The 19,508-nt window shown below is 57.1% G+C and overlaps 1 protein-coding gene across 2 annotated transcripts; it reads left to right on the forward strand.

Moving 5' to 3' along the window:
• Positions 1-4,181: 4,181 nt before the first annotated feature.
• Positions 4,182-16,723, forward strand: ARID5A (AT-rich interaction domain 5A). 2 transcript variants are annotated; one of them, XM_080812688.1, is made up of 7 exons: positions 4,188-4,302; positions 11,554-11,669; positions 13,161-13,299; positions 13,654-13,706; positions 14,233-14,330; positions 14,600-14,759; positions 15,109-16,723. In XM_080812688.1, the coding sequence occupies exons 1-7, from the start codon at positions 4,299-4,301 to the stop codon at positions 16,345-16,347; spliced, it is 1,809 nt and encodes a 602-aa protein (XP_080668814.1). In that variant the 5' UTR covers positions 4,188-4,298; the 3' UTR covers positions 16,348-16,723. The 2 variants fall into 2 exon arrangements, with proteins under 2 accessions (XP_080668815.1, XP_080668814.1); XM_080812689.1 differs by lacking the exon at positions 13,161-13,299 and having other exon boundaries at positions 4,182-4,302.
• The last annotated feature ends 2,785 nt before the right edge of the window (positions 16,724-19,508 follow it).

Consider the following 19,508-nt stretch of genomic DNA (forward strand, 5'->3'; position numbering starts at 1 on the left):
CTTTCACCCTTCAGGCTCAGGAAGGGCAGGCAGAATCTCAGGTTTCCACCCTGCGAGGCCCTTGGTGGGGTGGAGGAACTCCCAGTCCAGGCCTGGCCCCACAAAGGAAGCTGTTCCTGATTCAGCTGAAGGGCAGGGCTAAGGGGTGGGGGTGCAGTGGGGAGTCAGAGGGAACAAGCAGCTGGATGTGGACATGGCTCCCTGGGTGGACAGAGCTGGGGAAGCTGGTTTTCACGTGCCCTGGGGGAAAGTGGCCAAAACTCTTCCGGCTGGAAGTTGGGCCCTTGGCGATCTCAATCTTGGCTCGATCCCTGTCCCAGCACCACACCTCCTCACTCCCTCACCCCCAGCAGGTCCCCAAAGGCTGAAAGCTATTCTTGGCTTTTTCTAAAAGAGGCATTTGAAGGCATGAGCCAATTTTTTCCATTCCTGAGCTTGGGTATCATCTATTTCGGGCGTTTGTTGTTTTCCATGAGTTGCATTGCCACTGTGAAGCCGGCCTTTCCTGGACAGCTAGCACGAGGGAGCAAGGCAGGAGCAAGGCGGGGCCAGCAGTTAAAAATACTGTTAAAAATACTTCCCGCTTCATTTCTTCTTTGAAAACAAAGCCCTGGGGGCCTTTTGCAACTGCTGAGCCTGGGAACAGAGCTTCCCAGGGCAAAAACTGGCAGTGCGTTGTTTTCTGAGTGAGCTGGACGGGTTCATGTGGGTCCCAGAAGAAGCAACACTGGTGTGCTGTGTGACTTTGTGCAACGCACTTAACATCTCTGGGCCTGGTGGCTGCCTCTCTAAAATGAGGCCAGGTGGACAGATCTTGAATGGGCCTTCCAGCTCGGAGAGCTCCAGGATGAGAAGAACCTCCAGGGCCAGGTTTTCTTCCAAGAACAGGGCCAGCAAAGGGTGCTGGGAGTTAGGAGAAGGCAGCTTTTAGCTTTAGCTCAGTCTCTGGGAACATTTTGTGGGCTTTGGGCCCTGAAAGCATTCTAAGGTGGTCCTGAATGTTCTCAGAGGACTCAAGTAATTGAAAAAAAGATTAAATGCCATCAAAGAGGGAGTTAAATAAAGATACTGTGGTAGATTCACACCAAGGCATGCTGTCCAGGAGTTAGGAAACAGGCAGATCTGTGTTCTGACATGGAGAGATCTCCAAAGTCTATTGTTGGACAAAAAAGCAAGACTGGAACAGTTAGAGTTGTATCATCTGTTTAAAAACACCCATAAAGGGGCGCCTGGGTGGCTCAGTGGGTTAAAGCCTCTGCCTTCGGCTCAGGTCATGATCCCAGGGTCCTGGGATCGAGCCCCACATCAAGCCCCACATCGGGCTCTCTGCTCAGCAGGGAGCCTGCCTCCCTCTCCCCCTGCCTCTCTGCCTACTTGTGACCTCTGTCTGTCAAATAAATAAAATCTTTAAAAAAAAAAAAGAAAGAAAATTCTTATAAAAATTTTTTTAAAAATAAAAACACCCATAAAACAAAGCTAAATATTTTTCTACATCGTGGATACATATATTTATTAAAATGCATGGGGAAGGTTCTGGAAGATTTTACCCAATTTGATAGTCCTTATCTCTGGGGCCAGGAGGGAAATGATTTTTGGAGTGGTGTCAGAGAGGAGCGATTTGTTTGTAATGTTTTGCAGGAAGAATGCATTTATTAGTGGGTTTATTTGTTTGCTTGTGAGTTTTTATTGACACACAGAGAGACATCAAGACATTGAGGAGCTAGGTGACTTCTCTCAGGCTGTCCTGGGCTGGGAGCCTATCGTCAGAGGGTACAGGGGGAGGGGGCCTGTGGGTGGGACATGGAGGTGTGTGACATAGAAGGTTGAGCAATGGAAGTGTTTATGCTTTTAGGGAGGCAAATGGAGATGTTGTTCCTCTGCAAGATTTATTGGCCATTGTAAATTACATTCTATAGCAAACAGTTGCCTCGGGAGGCAATTAAATTTAGATCATATTGTTCTCAGGTTGGCAGAGGCAGGTGTTGACTTGCTGAGGCTTTGCACAACAGCCACTGTCTGTAAGAGTGTGGTTGGCTGCCTGGATGGCAGAATAACCCTATTCCTTGGTGGGATGAGCTGCTGATTTGTAAAGTAGTGAGTTCCTTGTCAGAGGTGGGTATCCAATACAGGAGGGAGGATTTGCCTATGACTGTGACCCTGAGGGGAGCAGCCAGTTCTCTATCCCAAACCTTAGGCAATAAATCCTTATGGAATGGGGACTTATGGAAAGTGGGACTAAACGGGCCATTCAGCTTCCTGATGGCATTGTACTGCCGTGTCAGCCACCCCACCACAGCCTCAGCTATCCTGGAGAGTTTGGAAACGGGGAAGTGGAGCACACTAGCATAGTCACCATGATAACAGTTGTTCTGGGCAGTCACTAAATATTGTCGATGATGCATTTGTTCCTAAATCTACGGGCACTGGCTCTTACAAACCACCCCATTATAAGGAGACAAGAGAGCTTAACAGTGTTGTCACCTCTCAGATGACAGAGATCTTCCATCCCAGGGTCTAAACAACCTGCCGCCCTGGTCCATTTGTTTAGGATGACAGGTGGGCAGGAATGGGTACAAAAAAGTTTGGTGTGCCTGGGTCATGAAGGTTGCTCAGCCATCTGAATTTCGAGTCAGCACCTCACTCCTGGATTCCAGGACTCAGTTCAAGCTCCTTGTGGACGTCTTGCTGGCCCATCACTTCCTCACTAGCGCTCTGTCTTCCCCTTATGCTCTCTCCTCCTCAGGCTGTAGTCCCTGATTTTGTTAATGGTGCTGCCAAGGAATGGCTGAGGGAGATGATTAAGGAGGTCTTTCTGGAGCCCCAGTGTCTGGATTTAGCTCAGGCTCTGCCACTTACCACTTGTATCACTTGAGCCAATTAACCTCCAAGAGCCTCAGTTTTACCCTACAAAATGGGGACAGTGATGGCGGGAAATACCTAGAGTTGTTATATTAGAACTAATCAACAAAAAATAATGTGAGTGCCAACCATGAGTCAGCAACAGGGTTCAAGTCCTAGCTAGCCAAATGTTGAGACCATAGCCTCTTTTTTCTTCAAATTGTGGTAAAATATACATAACATAAAATTTACCATTATAACCATTTTTAAGTGTATATTTCAGTGGCATTAAGTACATTCAGGCCACCATCCATTGCTACTTTTTCACCTTGTAAAACTGAAACTCCGTATTTCTTAAACAACTCCCCATTCCTCTCTCCCCCCAAACCCTAGGCAACCACCATTCTACTATTTGTCTCTATGAATTGTTCTCTAAGTGCCTCACATAAGTGGACTATAATAGCATCGGTCCTTTTATGTCTGGCTTATTTCACTGAGCATAATGTCATCGAGGTTCATCCATGTAGCATGTGTCAGAATTTGTTTCCTTTTCAAGACTGAATGATACTCCATTAATGGACATAACACATTTTATCCATTCATCTGTTCACGTCCATGGTTGTTCCCACCTTTTGGCTGTTGTGAATGATGCTGTGAGACCTTGGGCTCTTGAAGGCGAGCCTCAGTTTAGCGTGGAAAACTAACTCCTCCCTTTGGTGGAAGCTGCCGCAGCAGGCTCAGCAGCTCCTCAGGTGCCCACCTCACCCTTGCCTCACCCTCTACTCCCCAAGCAGGGTTCATGCCGCCTCATTGGAATGCTTTGTATCTGCCAGTCTCTGTCCTTGCGACATCTATGGACATTGGCCACAGTGGGCAGGCCTCCGGCCCCACGTGTTTCTGGGACCCCACAGAACTTTGACCAAAGGACTCGCTAGTTTGGGCTAGCCTTGTTTAGCTAACACCAACCACCTCTACTTCCATGTTGGTCAGGGTGGGAGTTGGAAAATACCCGTGACCCAGTTCAAGTCAAAGTCAGAAGCACTTTGCTCACCCCACTCAGCCCCAGTGCCCTACTGAAGAGCAAGGAGGAATTTTCCAAGACTAGTTTTGCCCCTTAAGGCACAGGCAGCAGTGATTCCGGGGTGTCCTGCCTCAGGCCCTGTAGCCAAAGAGCCTCCTTCAGATACCTGGGTCTCTGAGCCTGGGGAGACGGAAAGCGCACTACAACTCCCAGAGGCCCCCGGGTTCGGGGGCGGCCCCCGCCCCCCCGCGGAAAAATTGGGCCCACCAACCGGAGCCCAGAGCGGGGCGGGGGCGGTGCCCGGGCGGGGCGGGGCGGGACTGGGCCGCGGGGAGGCGGCAGGCTTGCGGCGTCTCTGGCCAGTTGCGCGGAGAGCGCGGGGTCGGAGAGCCGATCGTGCCGAGCCCCTCGGGCGGGCGCTGACGAACCTCGCCGGGCCATGGGTAAGCGGCTCCGTGGCCTGTCCCGGGACGGGGCTGGCGGCCCCGTGGAGGGGGGCGAGATTGCCCTGCCAGATCCCCTTCAGGCCCTCGTGGCCGTCGGGGCCGCTAGAAGGGGCGAAGCGGGACTGGGGGGGTGGGTGGGGAGTGGACTCCCGGTCCAAGGCGCCGGCGACCTAGCCCGGCCTGGGGCGCCAGCGCCCTCCGCCCTGCGCGGGAGAGGGTGAGGCTGGGTGTCGGCGCACACTCTTCGAAAAAAGGAAAGACAAAAAGTTTTGGCGGCCAGGGGCTTCCCGGACGTTTATCTCGAAACTCTTTTCGTCGTCTTTTGGCTGAAATTTACCAAGTCCTGTACGGTTCTGTCATCCCACTTCCTGCTGTGGTTTCAATCTCGAGCTGGTCTCAGCTAATTTGTTGTGACAGGCTGTCCGCAGCAGTTTCTCCGACTCCCAGCCCCCATTTGCCCCCACCCCCACCCCCGCCCGCCCCGTCACATCCCCGCGGTTCTCAGAACTCGCCGGCGCCGCCGAGAAGAGGCACCGGGGTCCCTGGGCGCGCGCTGGGCGCTTTCCACTGCGGCCGCCGTTTCCTGAAAGTGACTCTGCGCGGGTTTTGAAGAACTTGCTCAATGCACTTTGAAGAATCAACTGTTCCTCTTTCAGTAGAGGGGTGTTCTGATCCTTCGGCGGTTACCGGCTTCCCGCCCCCTACCCTTTCTCTTTCTCTTTTCTCTTCCCTTTTCTCTTTTCCTCTCCATTCTCTCTTATTCTTGTCCCTGTCCATCTTCTGCCCGCCGGCAGTAGCTTCCCTCTTTGCTGTCGTCTTCTTTCTTGCGTTTTTCTTCTCTTTCCTCCGATTTCCAGAAGGGACAGGGTGGCAGCCCCGGGAGCGATGGGGGCTGAGAGTTGAAGCTCAGGCTGCGAACGTGCGAGGAGAGATGTTTGGCTTCGCGCTCTGGAAGAGCTGCGGAGTGGCCGCCTCTCGGTCCCTCCCGCAGAGTGTCCCGGGGGCGCCCTCAAGCGGGGTTCAAGTCCCCCCAGCCCCGCCAACGTTGGGTGGGGTGCGGGTGGCGGGGCCTTCCAAGCGCCGGACTGCGAGGGCTCATGGTGCAGGTCTGTGGTCACTGCGCTGGCCAGGCCCTGCGGCCCTTTGTTTGCCGGGTGGTTAGCCAGCTGGGAGGAGTCTGCGGGGCCGAGGGGAGGCCAACAGGTGCTTCTCGACCCCTCTGAAGGACCACTATTGGGGGCGTCAGCATCTCTGTGCCCAGATGCCTGCCAGGGCAAAGGAGGAATGGGAGATAGTGGCTAGAGAGTCTGCCGTCCCCCCACTCTCCCCACCACCGAATTCCAGACTCCACTGGAACGCTGGGCACCCACCTGGGGCTAGAACTCTGGAGTGGCAGAGGAGAGGGAGAAAGGACCTCAGAGGATCAGGCCCTCTTTCTTTGACATCCAGTCAGAGAAACTGAGGCTTAGAGTGAGGTCTGGAGAGGCAGTCCTCCAACACCTCTCCCCTCCCTCTTGCCTTCCTGTTACATGGTGATAAACTGACCAGGTACTGCCCACACCCCCTGTTAGGCCCCTGGGGTCTCTGAGTGGGGGGTGGGGGGTGGAAAAGCCATAGGCCATGGAGTGCCCCAGGCAGGAGTTAGGCAGCCTTCCTCCCATCCTGGCCGTGTCTCTACTCTTGGGCCATGTCTTGGACAAGCCACAGAGCCTGGTTTCTCCATAAGTGGAATGGGAACACGGAATATAGTTCATGGGGACATAGGAAACCATCCTTAGGAGGAACTGTTACTATTATCAGCTACCTCCCAGGCCTGGAGAGGCGAGACAGTGAGGAGTCAGCTTTGTCCCGAATAGGGTCTTTAAGGACATACCAGAGCTGGCAAAAGGGGGACAGGCGTCCCACTGGGGTCAGGAGTTGGTAGTCTTATATTTGGAGCCCTCATGTCCCCTACCTTTCTATATTTCTCTCAAGACTGTCCTCTTGGCCCCTCTGCTCTCAAACCCTGTTTCCCCCAGGTCCCGGCTGAGACACTGAGGCAGAGCCGGGCAGAAGCTGTACTATGTGCCTTCAGGGGTCTCGTGTCCAGCTCAGCTATCCTCAGTGCTGGCTGGAGCACAGCCCTTGGCGGCTCCTCCCTCCCCACACTGCCCACTGGTGAGAGCTCCGCACTGAGACTCCGCCAGGCAGCCGGCTTCTGGGCCACGGAGTGGACCGGCCGCCTCAAAGGCTGTCTTTGTTTTAGCTCCAGCTCAAACTAAGAGAAACTTAAGCCAACAACCTCGGGCGAGGTGGGGCGGTTTCTGCTGGTTGTTATTGAGACGCCTGTTACCATTATTGTCGTAATTGACGCAGTGCTCCCAGTGGGTGACTTTTCATGAAAGGAAGTGTTGCTTCCTTCCCATTACACCAAGGGTGAATGGGGCGGGGCGGGGCAGGGCAGGCAGAGAGAGAGAGAGAGAGAGAGAGGAGAGAGAGAGATGGAGGGGGAGGAGGGAGGGGGGGAGGATGAGAGAGAGGAGATATAGGTGGTAGGTGGTGGGGTCTGGCACTAGGTCTCTGACACACTCTGTGGCCTTGAACTAGTCATAGCCCAGGCCCCTCTCTGTACCAGGAGCATCTGAGATCAAGTAGCTCATACTGCACCCCTGTGGCTGTTTATGGAGCACCTGCTCCTGGCCCCACAGTGCTCTGGACAGTGACACACAGAGGGGAGTGAGCAGGACACGCAGACCTCCGATCTCCCTGTGGGGGGGGTGTACACACAGTGGGGAGGTCTGTGTACACAAGCACATGCTTGGCTGTTGTTTGTGTGGGAAGCCTTGTTTCTCACTTTGTTCTGCTTAGAACATCAGATGCATGGGGGTCTGGCACACCCACGGTGCGGACCGGGGAGCGGGAGCCCCGAAGCAGAGGCTGACTTGGTGGAAGGAGCTCCTCTCCGGAGTCAGAGCCCCTTCCCCATGCTCTTGTCCCGCTCCTGCCTGATTTTAGCTTGTCAGTAGAGGCAGACTCTTTTTAGCAGATTAACAGGAGTGGTGAGATGGGAGATTGCAGACCCACTTGGGATTAGAAGCAAGCCCACACGCTTTGAGCAGATACGGAGCTTGGGGACCCCCTGCTTCTGTTAAAAACCCTAGCTTGCAGGGTTCGGAGCCCTGGGACAGATTGTTCTGGTTCTGAATCCCAGCTTTGTCACTAGGAAGCTGCGTGACCTCAGGCGAGTTATTGAACCTCTGGGATCCTTCTGTGTTGTATCTGTAAAAAGGGGGAGATAGTATCCATTGGGTGGCTAGAGTCAGTGAAGCAAAATGCCTAGTCCAGGGCCCACCAGGAGCACTGGTTGGAGTTGGTTCAGTGTATATAGTGTGGAGAGAGAAGTAGGGAATTGCTGGAGAACAAGCAGCCTTCAGGAAGCAGCCTCCTTGGACTTAGTGACTTAAACCAACCTCTTCACCGCTGTGACTTTCGGACCTGTGGGTTTTAGTATATGTGCTGCCGAAGCGAGCACTCAGACCTGGGGGTTAAGCTTGACTTCAACACAGGCCATGGAGTTAAACAGAAATCAGGTTCCCAGTTTCAGAAGGGCCTTGGGCAATCCCCCTGCCCAGCATTCGGCCACCCCTACTCACTGCCCAGTGAGGCACTGGGTCATCAGGGGACAGGGGCTTCTATCCTGGCCCAAACAGCAGCCCCCGTCCTCTTTCCAGCAGTGACAGGAAGGAACAGCGGTGGCTGTAGAGCGAAGTTCTACTGTAGGTTACCAAAGCTTTTCTCACACTATTATCTAGCTGCCCAAAACCTGAAGAATAACCTTAATGGGAAACACAAGGCCTTTAAGAAGGAATATCTGAGGACAGCAGGGGGAAGCCTGAATCTGGGAGACGTGCAGTCCCAAAGATGCCGCATTGGAAAGGTGTTACTTCTCTTCAAAGTGATTGTAAATTTAAATGCAGTTCAACCAAAACCCCAGTGGTTTGTTTTCTTTTTTAAAGGAATGTGATAAAACTATCCTGAAGTTCAGAAAAAAAAAGATTTAAAAAGACTAATGATGGGGGACTTGCCCTCTGGATATTAAGCTGTTTTACAATTAAAACAGTGTGCACTAGTGTCAGCATGCCATAGTAAATGAAACAGAACAGAAAAGTCCAGAAACAGTTTCAGATGTGTTCCTTCTCAGCCTTTAGGTTACAGGGAGAGTAGCATTTCAGATTGCTGGGGGAAGGGCATCACTCGGTCTGTACTGGGACCACCTAACCGTTGGGGGGAAATAGGATTAGATCCCTATCTCACACCTTATAGATCCCAGATGTGTTCAAAGTAAACATGAAATAATAATCACCATTATTGTCATTATTGCTTCCTGGATGGAAAAAGCCATGTCTGAATGACAGTCCTTTGGCAAGCAGAGGTTTTCTTCTCACAGAGTGGATCCACCTCCCCTTTACAATGGGGCATCTGAGGCTTTGTGGTGAGAGAGGGACAGGAACTCAGTGGCTCCTGGCAGCAGCAGTCATTCAGGAGCAAGTGGGACTCTCCTGCCTCCGCAGGCTGGATGTGGCTGGGAACCTAGGATTTCTGGTCCCCAAGCCCCTTCCTTCCCCTGCAGAGCCAGGAGAGCAGCCCAGCCCTGTGTGAGCTGCACTGGACGGTGGGGGAGCTGGGAGCATGGCAGGTAGACGGGGGACCTGTCTGTCATTTGTGGCAGGGGTCTCAGACCTAGTTTTCCTAGCAGATCCCTTTTCCAAATGAAGATTAGCAGGAACCCTGGTCTACACATGACTGGGGAAAGGAGGGTGTAGGGGAGTCATGCACAGGACAGAGGGCTTCCTGGAGAACGAGGGGGCTCTCCCTCAGCTAAGGCTATGCAGGTGGAGGCCCAGAAGGCCCTGCCAGGGCAGAGAGCATTGCTAGCGAGCCTGGTTGGGAGAGAAGGGAGGCTGAGTTCATTTGGGGACTCAGCTGGACACAAAGATAAAGAGAGCATTTCCCTTTGTGGCTCTAGGCAAGAGCTCTGGTCCTTTCCTGTCTGGGGTTAAACAGCTCAGATTGGTGACCTCCTTTCCAGGTAACCCGAGTGCCCGACTCCAGGAGGTTTCCCTCAGTGTGGCCCAGCCAGAGCTCGCCAACTCTGGAACCAGGCAGAAGGGACAGAGGTCCTCGGGCCCTGTGGCTCTCAAACTGGCTCGCCCTTTGAGATCCTCAGGGAGCCTTAAACTCTGATGCTCCTCGCAGAACCTTAAATCAGACTGGGGCGGGGGAGTAGGGGAACACAGTCATCAGAGTCTCAAAGCGCTCCCTCGTGATTCTAACGGGCCCTGGTCCTACCACCTTAGTCTTTGGTGGTCAAGGGCAGCGACTTGCCAGGGGCCTGGAGCAAGTTTGCAGGCAGCTCCAGTGAGAAGCCGCAGAAACACCACAGGGAGGGGCTCAGGATGGAGAGAGTCCTTTGATGCTGAGAAGCTGGACCAGCGGGAAAGAAGGCAGAGAGGGTGTGAAAACAGGCAGAGGGGGCAGGGGAGGCAAGGAGAAGAGCTGGTGGAAGCAGGTCTGCCACTGACGGGGGAGACTTCACCAATTGGAGGACAGTGAGCAAAGGACTCAAGGTCGTTCTCTCCCATTTCACAGAAGGGAAGACTGAGGCACAGAGTCACCCAAAAATGCAGTAGGAAAGGGATCAGCCTGCTGGGCGGGGGTGGAGGGGGTTCAGTTGTTAAAACCTTGTTATTTTGGGATATTGATCATGTCTCGATTGATCAGAAACCAGCCTGAGAGGAAGGCCGATTGTCTTTCTTTTTGACAAGCCTTAGCGTGGGTTTCTCCCCCAGGTTTATTTGGACTCTTCATCAAGGCTCCGCAGATCCTGGTGGTAACGACAGCAGCCACAGTGGCGGCCAGGCCACTTGGCTTGGTGCTCAGAGAGACCTCGTTTTGAGCCCGGGTCTCCTGGGGAGACAGGCAACTTGGCCTCTCTGGCTTCAGAAGAAGAAAACATATGTGCAAGAGCCAGGGACCCACCCAGACGGCATGAGTGAAGTGTCACCAGCCCGTTCTGGCCACGTGGGTCACATGGGTCTGGGTTTATTGTTAGGAGATTCTCTCTCTAGGACCAGAGGGGACTGTCACAGGTGCCCAGCAGGAGGGATTTCCAAAGTAGGAGCAAACCCAGAGAATGGGACAGCTCACACTAGACTAACACAAAGGAAAGGCGAGTTAGAAGGAAAGAAGGGGTGATCTAACAACTTGGGCTCCTGAGCGCAGGTGCCCTGCGGCCTGTCAGCGGGCCTGAGGCCGGTTCCAGCATTCCAGGGGTTTCTGGAAGTTTCTGCAGCTATCAGCTCATGGCTGCCCTTAGTAAAATCCAGCCCCACCCCGGTGCAGGTTGTTGTGAGACTCGTGCCTGCTCCCTGAAACCCTGAAACCTGGCACCCACTGTGCGGATACCGGGTTGGGGGGGGGGGCTCACTGAACCTTCAGGAAGCCTGATGTGTGGTGGGCAGTGGGTCCTGGTGACTGCGAACCGCCACAAGGGTGACGAGAAACAGGAGCGCTGTGCTTGGCTGGGGGCTGAGGAAGGCCGCTCAGAGGAAGTGGCTTGTCGAGTGAGACCTGGAGGGTTACCAGACCCTTGCAGGTGAGAGGAGCAAGTGGCCTAATTAGGGGCACTTAGGACTCTGCAGGTGTGCATAAAAAGGTCCAGTGTTTCATAAATAGGAGCTTCTAGTCTTCTGATTCCTCCTGGAGAATCCAGCACCCGCCCTGGTGCTTCTGGACTCCCGAATGTGGGAGCCTCAGCAACTTCCCAGTTTGGCCAAGGGGCTGTGGAAACTCTGCTTGAATGTGGGGCAGCTTTTGAGACAGGATTTCCCTGAGCGCCGCAGCCCCAACCTTACCCTCCTCTGACTTGACTCCGGGGTGGTTTAGGTGGTCTTTCCTTCAAAGATATGGGGGGTTGGCCGGAACAGAGGAGGGAACAGCAGCAGATGTGGGGCCCAGTTAGGGGTGAGCCCCGCAGAGAGGAGGGAGAGCAGTGTGGGCCGCCAGAGTGACCCCGTAGGCGCCTGTGGAGAGCCAGCCTGCGTGCAGTCAGGGCCCAGGGGGCAGAGGACACATGGCTTCCCACCTGCCAGGTTTGGTAGGGGGTGGGAGGACCTGCTGTCTCTCCTGGAGGACCGCTCCTCACTGCCTATTCTTCAGCCTCTACCTCAAGCGCTCTCTCCCCCTCCCCTTCTGCTTCTCTCCGTGCAGCACCTCCTGTCAAAGGGAAAAAGAAACAGTCAGAGGAGGGTGAATCCCTTGACCCACCTGTGTCCCCCCAACCCCATGGTGAGCAGAGCAGGAGCCAGAGCCCCGTCCATCTGGAGGTGAGTTGGGGGGGTGACTCCTGGGGAGCCTCTTCCCTGCCCTCCCCCTCCCCTGTGCACAGCCTCCCAGGTGAACCTGGGGACTCCCCGGGCTCTCAGGAGGGTGTATTCCCAACCCTCCAGCCGGCAGAGCCAGGAGTGGGGCTCGGCCCTGCAGTTTCCAGCCTCCATCAGGAGCTGTGGGAACTGGGAACCAGGGACACAGGACCCGCCTGTCACCCGTGGCAGGGGTTTCAGACTTAGTTGTCCTAGCAGAACCCTCTTAGCAAGTGATTTGCCCGGAACCCTGATAAATAAAGCAGGTAAAAGCACTGTTTTAGGACAAACCACACGTACACCCATGCCTCCCTCCAAGTTCACAGCGTGGATATCAAAGTCACTCAGTGAGACCACTGAGGCTCTTTTGGTGAGTGTGGGCTGAGAGGGAGCCACGGGGGACGTTGTGGAGCGCTGGCCTCAACACCCACTCCTTCCGGCCGTTTGCTCTGGTGGCACAGTCTGGAGTGAAAATCCCGATCCATACAGAAGAGTAGTTGGAAACGGTAAACGCTCTTAACAGCTTGCATGGAAAAGCGGATTCATGGGAAGAGCAGCCGCGAGAGGGCCTTCCTTCTGAGGCCTGCACCAGACCAGCTCTCGGGGGTCCCCAGTACGTTACAGTTTCTTAGGTGATGCGTGAGTTCGTGAGCCATTTGTTATCAGGGGTCAGAAACACTGCCGTGGTACTTGAATGTCTTGGGAATGCACAGCTCCCTGGACTGTTTCCGGCCCAGATGATTTACCTGCTTCTGGTGTTTGGGGTGTCCCCATCCAGGACCTGGGAGCTATCTGTTCTCCAAGCCCCGAGCCCCAGCCCAATTATACCCTTCTGCCCTAAGCCACCACCAACAAAAAAAAAGCCTCAGCAGAAATTGCCCCTCTGGAAGCAGAAACCAAAAGTCTGGTGCACCTGACAGGGCCGTCAGGAACGCAGGACAGGGCTTCGCCAGCAGACTGGCGGCTCAGAGAGGCAGGCCGCTACGGCAAAAGCTCGGTGGACACACGACCCTGCAGTGCCAGAAAACACCAGGCATTTCATTCCTTTGGCTTTGACCACAGGGGTCCCCAGGAGCCTGCCACCAGGAGCTCACAGTCTGGTAGAGGAGCTGGGATGCAGACAGAACAAATCTAGAGCACTACAGAGAAGTGGTCTGTGCCTAGAGAGCCCGGAGAAGCTGCAGGGCTGCTCCTCTGGCCGTCTCTGGAGCCCGGCCACTGTGGACCGTGACCTGGGGTCCTGGGCACTAACAGCTGACAGATGCACCTTTCTGATGCCAGAAACAGGCGCTCTAGCCCAGAGCTGTAAGCTGGGCACCTGGGGGCCTGCTTCCTCCTGCAGGAGCCTGGGGTTGGGGGCCACACCATTCCTTCCTCCCCAGCAGCCGGTGGTTCCGCCTGTCCCCAGCCACCCACCAACTGGGGGCTCATCCCAATGCCTCCTGTTCTTTCCAGGACTCCCCCGAGGCAGGCGGGGAGCGGGAGGAGGACCAGGAGCGGGAGGAGGAGCAGGCCTTCCTGGTCAGCCTCTACAAGTTCATGAAGGAGCGACACACGCCCATCGAGAGGGTGCCCCATCTCGGCTTCAAGCAGAGTGCGTCCCTGGGGTGCAGGCAGGGAGGGGGAGCCCGGTAGGGGATCCCATCCAGGCAGGGTGTTGGGCAGGCACCCCCACTCTGGGCAGCCCTGGGTGATGCCAGCCCACAGGGGTCGCACACAGAAAGGGCGCCCCCCTCCAGGAGCAGGGCTGCAGCGGGTGGGGCCGGATTTCTGTCCTCACCGGCCACCAGGCCCCCAGCACTCAGGGCCTGGCCCAGCCATCCATTGCATTGACCCTGTCTGGGCGTGTGCTGGTTCTGTGCCCACCTGACAGGTCCAGGGGAATGGGCCGTTGGCTACCCCTTCCTCCCACGGAGACTGACGGGGCCCTGCCCTCTCTCTTCTCCAGTTAACCTGTGGAAAATCTACAAAGCAGTGGAGAAGCTGGGGGCCTATGAGATGGTAAGGAGGGTACCTCTGAGTCCTCAGCATGTGGCATCCTGCACCCTGTCCCCCCTGGACCCTGTGGGGACCTGAGGAGGAAAAGCCTGGTCTGGGGACAGAGCTGTCCTCACGGCCAGATAGGAGGAAGAGGCAGGGCCCCAAACCCTGTCTCTTCCACGGCTATCCCACATGCTGTGGGGAAGAGAGCCTGCCTTGTCCTGGTACTTTGCTGCTCAAAGCAAGTCTTCCTGTCTTCCCATCTGTTCTGTCTTCCTCGTGCAACCTCCCACCCACCCCACCCACCCCCTCACCCCGCCCCCAGTGCCAGAAAAGCTGCTTGGTTGGCAGTCAGGTGGCGGCCCCTAGGGGGGAGAACTGGCTAGCGGCCAGGGGAGCCCCACCGCCCCACTGCCGCTGCCGGAGAAGCAGCTGCAAAACTGCAGTCCTTGCCCCCATGCCTGCCAAGCGGGGGTCTGGAGCTGCCAGGACGCCCCACTACCAGGGGAGTGTGCACCGGTCGTGGCCTCACGTGGTGCCCTTGCAGGTGACGGGCCGCCGCCTCTGGAAGAACGTGTACGACGAGCTGGGGGGCAGCCCGGGCAGCACGAGCGCAGCCACGTGCACACGCCGCCACTATGAGAGGTACGGCTGGCCGGAGACCCCGGCGGTGACCTTGGCTGGCACCGTGGAGCGGGGCACAGCTGCGGCAGGGCGAGGAGTGGAGTGTGGTGTGGACACACCACGGGCCGCCTGAGCAGTGTGCGCTGTGCTCATCCCAGCCCAGACGAGGAAGAGCATGGGCCCCAGGGGCGGGCAGGAGTGTTGACGGTGCGGGGAGGCCAGGGGGCCCAGACAGTGGGGCGTTGTGGCATGGGCCGGCCTCCTGGTAGACACGCTGTCCTCCTCCTCAGGCTGGTACTCCCATATGTGCGGCATCTGAAGGGGGAGGACGACAAGCCGCTGCCCCCTTCCAAGCCCAGGAAGCAGTACAAGATGGCCAAGGAGCCCCGGGGCGATGACGGGGCCCCTGAGAAGCTGAAGAAGGCCAAGGAGGAGAAACGCTTGGACCAGGTAACCTCTGAGCCTGCCTGGGGACACCAGCGGACCCTGGGCCTCACCGTCCCCACCCACACCATGGCTGCAGAGCTCCCTGCCCAGGAAACCCAGAACCTGCTCTGAGGGCAGATCCGTGGGGGGCCATGTCTGGTCTGAACTCCAGTCTGCACCTCGGTCACCAAACCCTGTGTCCTGATACCAGGCTGTGTCTGTTCAGAGGACAGAATACCTTTGGGAAGCTTCTCACAAAGGTGCTGGAAGGGCGAACAGAGGCTCTTGGGTGTGCCCCTAGCTGCCACAGGGTCGCCGGGTCACGATACTTGCCTCATACCTAACCCTGAGACATGGCCTTTTCTCCTTCTAGATGGTGCCTGGAAAGACAAAAACCGATGCTGCCCCTGACCTGGCACAGCTTCCCAGCCAGGAACCCCCCAGGGAGGGCCCAGAACAGCCAGGCCCGGCCCTGGGGCCCTCTTTACCGTTCACCGGTGTCAGCGGCTGCCCTGAGGCCTACAAGCGGCTCCTGTCCAGCTTCTACTGCAAAGGAACACATGGCATCATGTCACCACTGGCCAAAAAGAAACTCCTGGCCCAAGTGAGCAAGGCAGAGGCCTTGCGGTGCCAGGAGGAGGGCTGTCGCCATGGGGCCGGCAGCCCTAACAGGGACCCCCAGGCCTCCGAAGCTGTTCTCCTCTCGGAAAGTCCGCAGCGCCCAGGAAAGCCAGCTGAGAACTCCAGGCACCGGCTGAGCCCTCAGGAGGGATTACAGGCCCCTGGTGGCAGCCTCAGGGAGGAGGCTCCTGGGGGTCCCCACCTGCCAGCCCCCGTCTTCACTGGCTGTTTCCATGCATACCCCACTGAGGTGCTGAAGCCTGTCAGCCAGCACCCTCGGGACTTCTTCCCCAGTTTTAAAGATGGGGTGCTCTTGGGGCCTCCTGGCAAAGAGGAGGGCCGGGCGGTCAAGGAGTCCCAGCTGGTGTGGGGCGGGGATGCCGACCGCCCATCTGCATTCCAGAAGGGCAGCTCTAGGAAGGGCAGCCCCTACCCCAAGCCCAAAGCCTGCTGGGTGTCCCCCATGGCCAAGGTACCTGCTGAGAGCCCTGCTCCCCTCTCTGCCTTCCCTGGCAGCACAGGTCTGAGCAACAAGCGTAGCCTGGAAGAAGAGGGGTTTGCCCCTGGTGGCAAAAAACTGCGGGCCGTGTCTCCCTTTCTTAAGGAGGTGGATGCCAAGGAGTGTGGGGCCAAATCCATGGGGTCTGGCTTGGCCGTATCCTGCCTGCTGGGCCCCACGCTGGGGCCTGCCCTTCCCGAGGCCTATAGGGGCAGCATGCTGCGTTGCCCGCTGAACTTTGCCGGCACCCCGGACCACTTAAAGAGCCAGGCCACACTCCCCTTCAGCCCCCTGGTCATCCCTGCCTTCCCGGCCCACTTCCTGGCCACGACAGCGCCCTCACCCATGGCCACGGGTCTGATGCACTTCCCCCCAGCGTCCTTCGACAGCGCCCTTCGCCACAGACTTTGCCCGGCCTCGTCCGCATGGCATGTGCCTCCTGCCACAACCTACGCGGCACCCCACTTCTTCCACCTCAACACCAAGCTTTAGGCCAGAGGCTGCAGTGCTGCACTGTGCTGTGTGGGGTCTGAAGGGGCCTGAGCCAGGGAGGCACTGCCCGGGTTCTGGGCTGGAGCCTAGTCCCTGGGAGAGCTTGGCTGTGCCCAACGCAGGAACGCACCCCTGTCTAGGGAGCCCGGCACCAAAGGGGAAGCCATGGGAAACCCGGGTTTGTCTCAAGGAAGTAGCCCGAGCACGGGGCCCCGGTTGTTGGCTGGGACTTGGGAGAAGACCGTGCCCAGCTGGCCGCTCCCGGCAAGGTCCCCAGAGTGGAAGCCAGGAAGGTGCTGCAGGACTGAGGAGTGGGGAGCAGCTTGAGGGATCCAGGCTGCCACAGAAAAGCCAATAAAAGACCAGTGTGAATCCACCCGGCCTGAGGTGTACGTGGTGCGGCCCTTCCCAGGGGCAGGGGGTCTGGGGCGTGCTCATGGCTGGGGGAGCCGAGAGAGAGAGAGAGAGAGAGAGAGAGAGAGAGAGACCTACTAGCATCCACTCGGGTCTGAAATGCTCCCACCCACACTGAAGAGCGGGACCCAAAGCAGAACTCAGCCTCCTGTTCGCACTTCAGCAGACCGTGACATTTGTCCTGCGCCTTCTATCCACTTTCCCAGGAGAGTCTCCGGACAGCTGCCTGTTACCCGCCTCATTATATAGGTGGGGATCTAAGTTTGGAGAGGAATGGCCACTTGCCTCGTTCCTTCAACAGGGAAGCGACAGAGCAGAGTTAGGCGCTTGGGTGTGACTCCAGTATTCAGAGCTAAGCCACAGGACACCCCCCCACACCCCAACAGAACAGTAGGATGAGTCCCACAGCTGTTAGTCCCCCTGGGGGCAGAGGGTGTGAGCAGGGAACCTGAACTGGTCTTGGTGATGGACTCACAGGGCTTGCCGAATCCTCCCAAAGCCCCCATCCCACTCCCCATCTCCTGCTGCACAGGGATGTACCAGGAGGTTCCCAACATGGGGGGTGGGTGATGGGAGGGGGCGGGCAGGCACCCGGAGGGAAAGGGGAGTGAAGTGGCCAGGCTCTTAGGTTCTCAGCCATGGTTGCTCTGGGGGTTCAAACCCTGAAGCCTAATACCCTCCTTCCTAAAGGCTGTGTGTGGGGACCAGTGGGCCCCTTTCCAAGGCTTTCCTCCCCTCCCCAGGCTGCCTGTTCTCAGAAGCCAGGGACAGCAGCCTGCCGAGCTTCACATATGTTACTGCCAAGGCAGTGCTGGTCTTGGACCCAGTGGTGGGGGGATAGGAGTAGGTGTGGGGTCAGGCCCCTGGCCGACAGCCTCAGACTGGTCAGCTGTGGCCTCTGACATCCACCGCTGGAGCTTGCCTTCCTTCTGGGATACTCAGGGGCTCAGGCCATGGGAGGGGCAATCTATGTGATGACACCCCCGGCACCCCCGCCCTGCACACTCAGTTAACAGATGAGTAGGCTGAGGCCAGGGATGGGCTCTGTTTGCCCAGTGCCACCACTGAGTAGGACAGAACCTGGCCCAGGGTACACACAACATACCTAGCACCAGGAGGTGGGCTACCCAGCCCACCTATCCCATCCAGCCTCCTCTTGCCTCCAGCCTCCAATTCTGGAAGCTGCCTGTGGAGGGGGAGCTCGGATGGGCACAGGCCAGAGAGCTGCCCTCCAAGTGGGGACCAGGGATGGGGTAGTCGGACGGTGGCTGTGGGGGGCCTCTCAATTCCCCACCTTTCTCCTGGGCAATGTCAGATACCAGCCTGAGTAGCTATCCGACCTCCAGTCCTAAGCCCGTGGTTCCCACATGCACCCGCATGCTGCCCATCTCTCCAGGCTTCTGGAGTGGTGGACAATTGGGGTGAGAGGGCTGAATTCCCCTGCCACCCTCCCTGCGAGTGCCCCGGGTGCTGAGCTGCAAGGTAGGGGGTCAGATTCCCCTAGGGAAGGGGGAGGCGAGGGCTGCTTGTTGTGTGCAGGGTCCTACCTGAGATGCGGCAGGGTCGCCGGGGGGCCCTTCCATCCACAAAGCCACAGCAGCCTCACTCTGGCACAGAGGTGGGAGGTGTGCGCCTGGCAGCCGAACGTGGGCACATCAGCGCTGTGGTGGTGGTGCCCTCTGGTGGTTGCTCTGGGGACTACACCTTTCCTTGAGAGGCGGCCACCGCCTGAGGTTGTGGGGCTGTGGCATTCAAGCTGTTGAGGGTGGTGGGGAGGGCTTGCTTTGGCTGCACGTGTACTAAAATCGGAATGAGGGCAGCGGTGGGTGGAGGCGACTCTGGAAGGGACATCCCCACAATCCCCGCCCCTTTGCCTGGTGACCGTTCAAGTAGAAGGCCATGTGTCAGGCACTTGACACACCAAGCGACTGTTCTAGCAGGTGCCAGGCACTGTTTCAGGTGTTGGGAGGCACACCTCAGTGGACAGAACATCCAAGCCCCTCTCTTCACGTTGTTGACTTTCTACGGCGGGAAGAGAATAACTAAAATATTGAGGAGTTCAGCTCGAGGTAGGCAAACAGGGCTGGGAGTGGAGTGTACAGTTTGTTTTTGTGGCAAAACATAACTTAGCATAACATTTACCATTTTCACCATTTTTAGGGGTACAACTCAGGGGCACTGACTGTGTTCATGGGGTCGGGCTGCCGGCACCACCACCCATGTCTGGGGCGCAGAGTTTAAGAGTGGCCAGGAGGTCTCAGTAGAAGGTAGCATCTGAGCAACAGCCGAGGAAGGGACAGAGAGAGCCATGCAGCTCCCGGGGCGGAGAGCAGAGGGGCCGGGGAGGATAAAGGCCTTGGGTGGGAGTGCGGACATATGTCCGAGGAACTAGCCAGACCTATGGGGTTGGAGCAGAGTGAGATGGGGGAGAGATGGTGGAGAGAGAGGTGCTGAAGCTGGATGTGTGGACCCTTCTGGGTCCCAGAGTGAGCTGGAGCAGAGGAGGGTCCTGGCCTCTGTGCTCACAAGAGGCCTATGGTTTCTGGGTGGGACTCAGTGCTGGGGGGTGGGGAGGGGGGGTGGGGAGGGGGGGTGGGGAACCCATTTACAGAAACACAGGCAGCAGGTGGGAACACAGGTCTGGAGTGGGGGTGGGGGTGGGGGGAGTCACGGACACCTCTGGCAAGTGCTTCCTTTCTCAGGAGCTCCGGCACTAAGGGGTTAGAGGTCTGAGGAGGGAGAAGGGC

This window comes from Martes martes, assembly GCF_963455335.1.
Source record: "Martes martes genome assembly, chromosome: 9".
Lineage (NCBI taxonomy): Eukaryota > Metazoa > Chordata > Mammalia > Carnivora > Mustelidae > Martes > Martes martes.

Coding starts and splice junctions, on each gene's coding strand:
- ARID5A (XM_080812688.1), top strand. Junction 11,670..13,160: donor AGAGCCCCGTCCATCTGGAG/GTGAGTTGGGGG, acceptor TGTTCTTTCCAG/GACTCCCCCGAGGCAGGCGG. Junction 14,331..14,599: donor ACACGCCGCCACTATGAGAG/GTACGGCTGGCC, acceptor CCTCCTCCTCAG/GCTGGTACTCCCATATGTGC.